General features: G+C 49.8%; 1 protein-coding gene across 1 annotated transcript in view; it reads left to right on the top strand.

The window, feature by feature from the left end:
* The window catches only part of WDR59 (WD repeat domain 59), a 50574-nt gene extending 42042 nt beyond the window's left edge, over positions 1 to 8532 (top strand). Inside the window, exons 20-26 of the mRNA XM_034072800.1 lie at positions 323 to 404; positions 2257 to 2369; positions 3387 to 3531; positions 3623 to 3695; positions 5231 to 5357; positions 5739 to 5881; positions 6876 to 8532. Coding sequence (XP_033928691.1) covers positions 323 to 404; positions 2257 to 2369; positions 3387 to 3531; positions 3623 to 3695; positions 5231 to 5357; positions 5739 to 5881; positions 6876 to 7111 — 919 coding nt within the window. The 3' untranslated portion in view covers positions 7112 to 8532. The remainder of the gene's footprint in view (positions 1 to 322; positions 405 to 2256; positions 2370 to 3386; positions 3532 to 3622; positions 3696 to 5230; positions 5358 to 5738; positions 5882 to 6875) is intronic.
* Positions 8533 to 11536: the final 3004 nt, after the last annotated feature.

The raw sequence follows: 11536 nt of genomic DNA, 5'->3' as shown, positions 1-11536 counted from the left end.
GTACAAGTTTGGTCTGGTATCTCTTTAGAGATGGTGCTTCTTAGGATCAATCCCAGCTAGTTTGGAAGCTGGACTTGATGTGCAGTGTGTTAGTAAAGATGAACAGTGGGAGAAGGATGGCAGTGATCCCTGAATAAGAAAAGGAAGTGATGGGATCCTGGCTATGCTAGCAGGTTTGTACTGATCACGAAATTTTGAGCTACTTGCTGCTGTCAGTATTACTTCTCCCCCATTCCTCCCCACCTTTATAGGTAATGTGGGTTTTAGCATGTTTTTTTTTTTAACTTTTACCTTCATAGGTAACTGAGCTCTCTCTTTTTAGACTAAATGTGAATAATATCCAAGAGACTTGCCAGAAGAATGCTGCCTCAGCCTTGGCTGTGGGACGGAGGGACCTCGTACAGGTAATGACATTGAATCAGAGCTCTTCCTCAGCACGCTTGTGCTCTCACCTTGATACCCCAAAAACCCCGTGGGCTGAGCAGTTGTTCCAGGGAATTTCCAATTTATGAACCAAGGCCTGTGGAACAGCCACAGAGGTGGTCTCTATCTCACTGACTCTTGGCATGTAGAGATTCCTTCCCAGGGCTGCAAGCAGATTGTTTTATGCCCTTTGTCAAACTGAGTGAGGCACATTTTTCAGGGAATTCCTGCAGGCAAAGCAAGGAATGCAGCCTGCTTTTGAGTCAGCAAATGGAGTAACTGTGCACAGAGTTGCTGAGCGGCTGTCAGCATTTTGATGGGTGATTTTTTTTCTTCTCTCTTACGCATAATGGTTCCCATTGTTTGGTATTCATCTGCGTTGGCACTGGGTGATAACTGCAACCTGCTTCTCCACAGGAGTCTGAACCCAGGAACCCAGCCCCAAAATGGGGCTGGCTACTTGCCTGCAGCTAATAATAGGAGAAAAATTACTGTTGTAGCACATCTTTTTCTGTGTGATTGGTCCATTGCAACAGGCAGAACATTTGACAGGAGACCGAAGCATCTGAAAGATACAGGAGCTGGCACTGCCAGAGGAGCTGTGCTCTACTCCTGAGCATTTGGCTTTTCCTAGACCCAGGCAGGGAACATACGTAGGCTTACCTCATCTAAGCAGAAGTAAACTCAAGCTGTTGTCTTGCTTCTTGGTGGGTTCTCCTGGAGCAGGAGAGAGGAAGTAGGTCTAGGTCCTCTTTGTCAATGCTTCATCTTGCCCTCTTGTTTGCCCACATAGGACCAGAGCTTGGGTGGAATAATGTTTGCCAACTTCCTCTGAGATACATCTGTTTCTTGTTTGTTTTTCCCTGTCCTGTGTAACTCCGCTCTGTGTTGCAGCTTGCCCAATTCCTACCAGGTAGGGATGTTTGAGTTGCAGGTTACATGTAAGATGTGCTCTGTAGCAGTGTAGGAAGTGGCATCTTACCAGTTCTACCTTTCTTTGCTCTCTTGTACTCAGACCCATCTTTGGTTTTAGTTTCTCTCCTGTTTCGGTTTCCCAGTGAGTAGCTGGGGGACTGCTGCTCCTGGCTGTTCTTCCTGTTTGGAGCATGTGGGTTTTCTTTACTTTTGCATGTTACCGGCTCTGATTTCTGCTGTCTTTCCAACATAATTCTCTTTTCCTGTTCTCTTTTTCATGCCAAACTAGGAACTATGCTTTTCCTTGGAATATTCTAATTGCCCCAATTTAAAAGGCCCAACAGACAAAAACAGTCCTAGAGCAGCAGTATAGAGGCTGAAAAGATCAGCGGTTTTCAGAGTTGAGTATGTAAATGAATGAGAAATATCATGTGAAATAGCTAAACCATTTGAGTAGAAATGGCAAGTTTGTACTCCTGACTGCACTGGGCTGCGCCAGGACAACAGAGATGATCAATAAAACAACTAATCAAGAGATACTGGTGAATCACTGCGTGAAAAATAAACTTTAAGCCACCAGACATCTCTGAACCCAAGAACAGTATCAAAACTAAAACTAAACCCTTTTGAGGTCTATTACTATAAAATGGACTAATAGATCTGTTACGCTACCCTGAGTGGTAGGTTGTTCTTCAAGGTTTAACTCAAACCTAAAGCAAGTGGAACAGCGAAAGCTTTGGGTTTGTGTTATTATATATATTATTTGTGACATAGAGGCTGAAACTGCTCCCGGCTGCTAGGAAAAAAAAAAGCAAGCTCCATTATTATCTGTCTGTGAGGGAATTTGTACACACCTATGCCCTGAGAGTATGGTTGTTCCTAATTGTAGCTTTGATGCTTTTCTTTCCTGTCTGCCAGGTTTGGTCACTGGCCATGGTAGCCACTGATCTGTGTCTTGGACCAAAGTCTGACCCAGATTTGGAGATACCTTGGGCACAGCATCCATTTGGACGTCAATTACTGGAGTCCCTGTAGGTATCTGAATGCCAGGGAGGGGTTGGGGAATGGTTGCTGAAGCCTTCCATAACTATGTACCTGATGGTAAGGTGTCATTTCAGATTTGGAGTAGTGTAGTGTCACAGCATGTATATTCACTTCTAAAGCCTGACGTACATCAAGAAGGGAAGCTGCAAGTGTGTTTATGACATACAGGAGGCAGCATTTGGCCTCCCATCTAGCACCCAGGTCCTCTTTGGGTGACACTGATCAATAAGCCAGGTGGAGTTGGTGCTCTGCTTTCCAGCATTTACACAATGCCTGACTTAGGGATTTTGGTTTTCTGCTCCCCACCTAAATGAGGGTGTTGGTGCAGTTGGTTTTCCACCTTCAGATTTGCTGTTGCCATATAAACATGAGGGAAACCATTCCACTGGTCTCAAAGCCAAGTATTAGCTGCAGATGTCTTTCTGCCATAGAATCTCTTCAGGAGAGGACATAATTAGTAGTTGACATTATCTCAGTATACCCTAATTGGAGGCACAGGATTTGTGAGATGTACTTTGGCATTCCTGTTGCTTGACATAGCTCTTTCCTGCTATGTGGCAATGGTGGAAGGGGAGCGCAGTCTTCAGACCAACCAGAAACTTCATAGCCACACAGAAAACCTGTGGTCCACAAGGCAAAACAGGTTTTCTCAGAAAGACATTGTAGCTGGGGGTCAGTATAATGGCTGCAGCTTTTAAAATCAGTTCTGTGGATGTTGTTCCTGAAGCTACACAAACTTGGGATAATCAGGGCATGAGTATTGCTGTATTCCCAAAGCTCCCATCTTTCTCTTGCCTGTGAGCATGCTCAGGAGGAGGACTGGCTCTTCCGTGACAGAACGGAAATGACAACTGAGTCCTTCAGAGCATACATGCCTCCTCTAGTCAGTAATGTGTCCCGAATTGGTTTAGGCAAGAGGCTCAGAATTAGTTTACCTGAAGTCTGAATGCTTTTGCCACTGATTTCTGCTCAGTCCCACACAGTCTATCCTTTTAATTTCACAGGCTGGCTCATTACTCTCAGCTCCACGATGTGCAGACCCTGGCCATGCTCTGCAGTGTGTTTGAAGCCCAGTCCAGGCTACAGGGGTGCCCAAACTCTGGCCCCTTTCCTCCTCGTGCCTCCAACCTGGCCTCCCACAGCCGATATGTATGCTGGCCAGTTCTTCCCCATTTGTCTTAACTATCTGTGAACATCGCTCATATATGTAACATGATTTCCTCTCATTTCCTCTCAACAGCCCAGCTTTACTTCCTCTGGTTCCTGTTCCAGCATGTCAGATCCTGGACTTGGCACCGGAGGCTGGAGCATAGGTATGAAGACCTGGGTAGGAAATAGCAGGATCTCCTGACCTTCTGGCCTGGATTTTAGGTGGCTTCTGCTCCTTCCTTCCTGTGAGGGAAGAAAGGTTGTAATGGTAAATGTACTCTGCTAGAGTTTGGCCCACATGATGGGACTCCATGGTTGGAAGTGAGCAGAGCTTGCAGTAACAATGTCAGTGCTCATGCAGTCCTGCCCCTTCTGACTTCTATAGCATGCTATGCCACTAGGCTTTGGAGGAAATGTTGCAAACACCCTAAACATACCTAGCTAAGCCCTTGGATCTCAGGTTAACCGAGAGCCAAGAGCTCCCACTGCTGCCTTTTCCAGTGGGAGCCAAGTAAAGAGACAGACCAGTTTGTACTGTTTTTCTTCCAGCGTGGCTATAGCAAGCACTTGGGGTGACTGCCTTGACTGGGGCTGTTAACCATGCCAATTCCTCCTGGTATTTTTCTTGACTTACACGTGCCTGTATATGGTTCACAGGATTAGCTGTTCCATTGCCTTCCCAGGGATTGAGGTAGGGCTGACTGCCGTGCAGTTCCCTGATTCCTTCTCCTTGTCTTTGAAGACAGCAGTGACATTTTCTTTCTTCAGTCCTCAGGCACTTCTTCCAGTCACCACAGTCATTCAGTGATTATCAAGAGTGGCCTTGCAATGTCGTCAGCCAGCTAATTTCACACCAAAAGGAGTGCTGTGCTTTCTCCTGTCACTGGAAAAACAGCAGCAGTTGGGAAGGCTGTGGTTATCTCATGTTCTTGGTGCCATGAAATACCCACAGACCTAAGGAGGTTTTCTGCTGAGCTGCAAAGGTGTCAAAGACAAGTCATTCTTAAGGGCTTCAGTGTCAGAATTGAAGCTGTTGGCTAATTCCTTGTGATACACACGGCCTGGGGCAGCATCAGCATTGTTAGCACCAAGTTGTAACTTTTCAGGGCGATATCAGGGCATCTGTGATATGAGGAAGAGCGCAGAATGGTGCTTAGTGTAGCTGTTGATGTCTTGTAGCCATTATTAATAGTCTTCTCCCTGTCCCAACGGCAATACCTCCCATAGAGAGATCCCTTTACGTAACTGCAGCCCTTGTGATGAGAGTCCTCCCTCCTTAGGAAAGAGACAGGGAGGATTCTCCTGTCTCCTTCCAAGTCTGCCAGGGATAGTATTCTCAAGCAAACTCCATGTGATTGAATGCCTGATTAATTGCTGTCTAAAGTGGAAAAAAGCAAAAGGGATTCCTCCATGTTAGATTTCTTTGCCTGATGATCCCTGTTCCCATCCTGTCACCAAAAGAGTAACTTGTCCTTGCCTATGGCATGGGTGTTGGAACTAGATGATCTTTAAGATCCCTTTCAACCCAAACCAGTCTAGGATTCCAAGTGCAGTAGAAACACTTGGCAAATAGAGATAGTCACTTAGTTTTCTAAGGTAGTGGTCTTCCATGTTTCTTTCCCCACCTTGGTTTTGATGAGGTTATGCTCATGAGCACTGTGCTTTCTGAGGTGTGCTCATGGCCTTTTGATGCTTGCAGCAAACAAAGACACAGAGCAGGCCTCCACTCCCTGGTGTGAGTCTTCTCCGGATGACTTCCGCTATGGAAACCTTACGTATCCCGATCATCGTGAGCGTGAGAAAGACCAGCATGAGAAGAACAAAAGGTAGGTTATAGGGTGTCTTGGGGGCACTCAGGGGTGTGTTACTCTGTACCCAAGTCAGCTAAAACACCACAGCCAGGTCTCTGTTGGTGCTGTGAAGTACCACACCTGCTCCTGGACCTTTTCATATGGAGAAGCTTCATACTGCAGATTAACTCTGCTTGGCTGGTATATGATACACCTACAAGTGGGCGCCCCAGTGGGTAGTGCACCCATTGAGTCCACACCCTTCAGTGGAAGGCCAGATGCCTTAGTGTTCAGCCAGGTTGTCAGCAGCACATGGGAAGTAATCTGCTCTCCTAGCAGTGTTACCTGGCTGTATAGACATCACTGGGAAGGGGATTTCAGCCACTGGGTGGATGACAACCCTGTTTATTCCTCTAGGCTCCTGGATCCCGCCAACACTCAGCAATTTGATGACTTCAAGAAGTGCTATGGAGAAATCCTTTACCGCTGGGGCCTGCGAGAGAAGAGGGCTGAGGTTCTCAAGTTTGTCTCTTGTCCTCCCGATCCCCACAAAGGAATTGGTGAGTGCCTCCTTCAGTCTGCTCCAGCTGCCAGGCAGAGTCACAGCTCTGCCTCAGGAGCTTAGGAACACAGGGTCGCTCGGTGAGATGCAAAGTGTCCATCATGCTGCCCAGAGGTTAGCTCTGCTGAGAGATGGGTTTTGCTGCTTCTCAGCTCTGCTTGGAGATGAGGCTTGCAGATGTTGGTTCAAGGACTTGATGTTGGTTCAAGGGCTTTGTAGATGGTAACATCTCTCCAGCAAAGATGGAAAAGTACACACTGTTATGCTAGTGATGTTCAGCTGTTTATGCTGATGGCCATTCTTTATTCCCTCTGAAAAAGAGCCCAGACATGCGCTGTCCTAATTTCTGAATCTGGGTTGATGTGACCTTCTAGTGCCTTATTGGAAGATCTCTAACTGTGGGTGAGCCAGCCAATAGGCAAATAGAACTTTCATTCCAAAATTTTTCCAGCAGTGCAGGTGCGCAGAACTGCTGCTTAAGGGCAGCTGCCAAAATGCCTTCTTCCTGGGCCTCTGGGAGAAGGTGCACCTAACCTGGGAGGAGGGTTGGAGGAGAGATGCCAGGGAATTAGTGGCTGTCTCACCTTGGCACCTGAAACTCCTCCTGGGGAGTAACTGGAGGAAAAAATCGGTGAGTTTGACCACTGCCATTGCCCCTCCATGGCTGACAGCCATGGCACTGAGACCAGACTGAAATCGCTAACAGATATGTGGCTGCCCCATCCTTAGCAGTGTTCAAGGCCAGCTTGGATGGGGCTTGGAGCAACCTGCTCTAGTGAAAGGTGTCCCTGTCCGTGGCAGAGGGTTGGAACTGGGTGAGCTTTAAGGTCCTTCTCAACCCAAACCACTCCGTGATTCTATACCATTCTCTCACCTTGGGCAGGGGTTTGAGGCCAATCTCTTGGGCAGTGAGTCTGGGGGCCTCCTCTGTTGAACGGGGGGCTGTGTGCAGGGCTGCCAGCACTAACTCTCTGTTTGTTCCCTCCTGCCAGAGTTCGGCGTGTACTGCAGCCACTGCCGCAGCGAGGTGCGCGGTACCCAGTGCGCCATCTGCAAGGGCTTCACCTTCCAGTGCGCTATCTGTCACGTGGCGGTGCGAGGCTCCTCCAACTTCTGCCTGACGTGTGGACACGGGGGCCACACCAGCCATATGATGGAGTGGTTTCGCACACAGGAGGTGTGCCCTACGGGCTGCGGGTGCCACTGCCTGCTCGAGAGCACCTTTTGAGCAGAGCTGACATCTCGTGAGCTGCACTTAATCTTTAAATTCCCAAATGATGGTGAATCAGCTTTCCTCCACAGTGTGTTTGGAGAAGATGCCACAGGGAGATTAAGCAGGATGTCCTGATGATGCACTGCAGTGATGTATACAAGTGCTTCCAATATTCCTACACTTGTTGCTTTCAGACTGATTTGACCAAATTCCCTGTGTCCATTGCTGGCAATAGATGCCAGTCCAAAAAAATTTACTCCCTTCTGCAAAAGGGTGTATGAATATTTGCTAGTCTTCATGGAGATGAAGAGGTGTTAAAAAGCTTCTTTGGAAAGGACTCTCATGGCAGAGCCAAACTTTCTTCAACTGCATAGTGTCTCTACAGGGACTCCAAGGGAGCCAAATAGTTAAAGCAGAAATAATTCACAAGCAGCAGTGAGCTCTAAAGGCAAACTGTGAACTGGGCTTAGAGAACAAACAGTCCATAGGACTGCTCGGAGTCGCTTTAGGAAGCAATAAGGTGGGGTTATTTTTTGAATGGCTGTTTATATTTATTAGATTATCCCATAAAGCAAGAGTAAAATCCTGGAAAGTGACATTTTTAGGATTACTTCCTAAATAGCTTCCCTATCACGGGTCTGTACCTGTACCTGGTGTGTAAAGCCCCACCGTGTGCCCAGGGTCACTGGGATTAGTTCCTTTCTTCCAGCAGTTTTAGTCCTGTTACTCTTAAAGTATCTCCATCTGCTGCTCTGACCTGGTGATATAATGCACTTTAACTTGCCTGTCCCTGCCTTGTCAGTGATGCTGCCTTTTGATTCTGGGGTTCATGCAGCATTTCCATGGATGGTGGCACCTGAGATGGTTTCAGAAAGCCTTTGCTTCCCTACTGAGCTTGCTCCATGCAACTCCTTTTGACTGTTTTCTCCACACTCTATGAGGAACATCTGTGAATAAGTTGAGGTTTGCTGAGGGTGTGCTTGAGTGGCAAGGCTTCTGAGATGGGGATCAATTTTTAGGGGAAAAGGGGTTTTGGAAGGGTGGTGGGATTCATGGACACAAAAGGTTTGTGCCTTTTCTCCCTGTGGAGCTTCAATAGCAGAATGTACTGGATTTATCTGTCTGTTTGGGGCTGTGCCCGTGGGCACTCCCATCCCAGGGATGCTGCTGTGTGGTTGTGTGCATGGCCTGTGCACCCCGAGCTCTCCTGAGTAGGCTTCAGCCTCAGCTTTGGCTTTGGGCAAATGCATGGTGAGGGATGAACCCACTGGAGTTACTGCCATGCCATGCCAGCACTGATCCCAATTTCCTGTGCTTTGCCTGTTGCACGGGGCCACGTGCTGTGCCTGATCCCAGCCTTTGTGCCAGCTTTGCTGTGGAATAAACAGATGGGTGTATCTGAAAACATTAAACCATTAAAGATATTTTTAAAGTGATCTTCTGGTAGAACTTGGTGTTGCTTTCCTGGTTCTCCCTCTACGGGGAGCCCTCTGCAGCTCTCCCTCCCAGTGTGGCAGTCGCTGCTGCACCCATAGCCCTCTCCCTGCACCCCAAACTGGGATCCTGCTGCTGGGACCCCCAGACTGACTTTCCCGGCAGGATGATGGGATGGCGTCTGGTAGCTGCCCATGGGTTGTGATGCACCTCTTGGGAAAACAGTGAGAGCAGCCTTCCAGTATCTTAAGGGGCCTACAAGGATGCTGGGGAGGGCCTCATCATCAGGGACTGTAGCAAGAGGACAAGGGTTGATGGGCTTGAAGTGAGACGGGGGAAGTTCAGGTTAGATGGAAGGTAGAAGCTTTTTACTGTGAGGGTGGTGAGGCACTGGAACAGGTTGTCCAGAGAAGTGGTAAATGCGCCATCCCTGGCGGTGTTCAAGGCCAGGCTGGACAGAGCCTTGGGTCTAGTGTGAGGTGTCCCTTCCCATGGCAGGGCTGGAACAGGATGATCTGAAGGTCCTTTCCAACCCAGACCACTCTGTAATTCTATGAAAGTGAAGCCAGGCAGTGTCTGAGCTGCTGAACCTAACCCCACGTCCTGCAGCTCAGGGGGGCCATGGGCAGTGCCTCCACCCCCAGCAAGCTTAGTCGGTGCTGAGCTGGGCCTGGGGTGAAGATGCTGTTACTGGCAGCTCCTGCTGTCCACCTTCCTGCACGCCAGCCCTTCAGCTAGGAAGTGTTTTCATTTCCATGCTTGAGTGTGTGCGTAGGTTGTGAGGGAAAGGACACATGCTGTTTAAGGGTGACAGACCGATGGATGCCATTGTTTATGTGTTATTACAGTTCATTAGGGTCTATCTGCATAGTATCTGAATGTGCCTGAGGTGGAGGGCGGCTGAGGCTTCGAAGGAAGGTGGAAAAGCACTTTGCTGTGCCTGTTTGTGCAACTCTGCACTGGTAAGTGGAATTTCTTCCTGAATGCTGCAGGTGTTTGTCTCACACCCTGCAGCATGTGTGGTGGTTGCTTTGGGAGCGGTCTTGCTCAATGCAGGAGTGACTACTGCAAGGAAACTGGAATGGTTTACTCTCACCTGCCCAGAACCCAGTGAGAAGTGTATTGCCCTTGCTGTGCTCGGCACCAGCAATCAGAGATAGGACATGCTGCTGCACCCACACCAGCCCCTCCATCTGCTCTGTCCCTGCCTACTTGTCCCCTGAGCCACGTGCTGTTTGTTAACATGTAAACAGTTCCCAAATCTGGCCAAATCTCTTAGAACTTCAGGCTTCAAGAAAAGAAGGCAGGCACAGCTCAAGAGGGGTGTCTTGGCACCCTGTGCACTGAATCAGCTCTGGGGATGCTGCCATGGTCAGTCCATGCACATCACGTAAAGCATCCAGCCACCAAGGTCATGGACCATGGTTAGTCTTGAGTGCTGGGGAAATGGTGTGACCCCTTTGTGGTTTCTGCTGGTGCAGAACAAGGGGATACTGAATTAAACTGGCCACTCAAGGCAGGAGCATGGGAAGGGTGTGAAAGCACTTCCCTCAGGGCATCACCAGTGCCATGGGTTTGCCAGGGCTCCCGGAGTGATCAAGTATTTCCAAGGGGAGAAGCTCCATTCCAGGCCACCTGCAGCACCGGCAGTGCTCTGTGGAGATACCACTGTGCCTGGTCTTGCCCCATTGCTGCTGGCCTTTGCACAGGAGGTTGCTGAGCACGGGGGACCTTTGGGCCAACCCGAAGTAGCTGTTTTGGCAGGACTTGCTTCAGCTGCCTGCTGAGTGTGTGCCCAGGGCTGCCCAGTGCATCCACACTGGCTTTCCAAGTGTACCTGCACGAGAAAGCTTTTGGAGCAACATGCACCTTGCTCTTAAGGCCACCATCAGCTTTTCAAACCCTTCTTGTGCCCTGGAGAGCTAGCAGGGGGGTGGGAAGCATGGGGGCCTTTCCTGTGCCCACTGAGGTTCTCCATGCATGGAGAAGGAAGTTTAATCTCCATTATCAGTTTGGCAGCAAAACTGATGGAGAGCATGCAAAGGAGAAGCTCTCCATAGGGATGCTGCAGTGCCTGTATCAGCCCTCTCCTCCCCTGTGGCTGCAGCACCATTCCCCCAGTGCCAGCCTGTGCCTGCACTACAGGATCTGATCTTGCCCGAAGCCCCGTGGCACATTCCTGCGTCTGTCTCGCGCCGGCCCCAGCGTCTGCCTGGTGGGTAAACCAGTTCAGAGCTGAGGAGCCAAAACCAATTGGCTGCTCTTGTTTGGGCCAGGCTAATCATCACCCTGCTCCACTTCTGGATGCTGCTCGCCCTGGGGGCCAGCATGATGTGGGGACAGGGATGGAGATTGTGGCTGGATGGGGGGACAGCGGCAAAACTCTCCACTGCTGTGACAGCAGTGTCTGTCATACAGCTTGGTCTGCACACCGACCTTCTCCCAGTGCCTCCAGTGCTTGGAGCATCCCTGCTCTTGTGGGTGACATCCTCACCACAGAGCTGCGGGTCTGCTCACCCATCCTGGGGACACCCCTGTCCCTTGCACGGAGGACAGAGCCCCACCATGGAGACCGGGAGCTGTCAGCACCCTGTAGTGAGGGCAGAGAAGGTGTCAGCTTACTGATGTCCCCATGCCCTGGTGCAGGGGAGCTGGAAGAGCAACCCCTGTGTACTTAGGGGGGAACCACAGCAGAGAGCCACTGGTGCACCCTGTGCTGTGCTGGGAAACTGGAGCTGGCAAAAGCTGATCCCATCCCTGTCAGGAGATGAAACCACACATGAGCCCATGTCATGGCCCTTTGCAGCACGATGTGCTCAAGAGACCTGAACAGTCTGAAACCCGGGAACATCCCCCTGACTCCTGGGTCATCACCGTGGCACCTGGCCTGCCTTCCCTTCTGTCTGGGTGTGGGTGTGAAGGGAAGGAAATGCCTTTCCGGGATTTCATGGCTCCTGGGGCCCTGGGGAGTGTCTGGGACAGATCAGTACGTGGCTGGACCCATAC

Source organism: Melopsittacus undulatus, chromosome Z (assembly GCF_012275295.1).
Source record: "Melopsittacus undulatus isolate bMelUnd1 chromosome Z, bMelUnd1.mat.Z, whole genome shotgun sequence".
NCBI classification, from domain to species: Eukaryota; Metazoa; Chordata; class Aves; order Psittaciformes; family Psittaculidae; genus Melopsittacus; species Melopsittacus undulatus.
The sequence above is the reverse complement of the archived record's forward strand: the minus strand, read 5'-3'. Positions and strand labels throughout refer to the sequence as shown.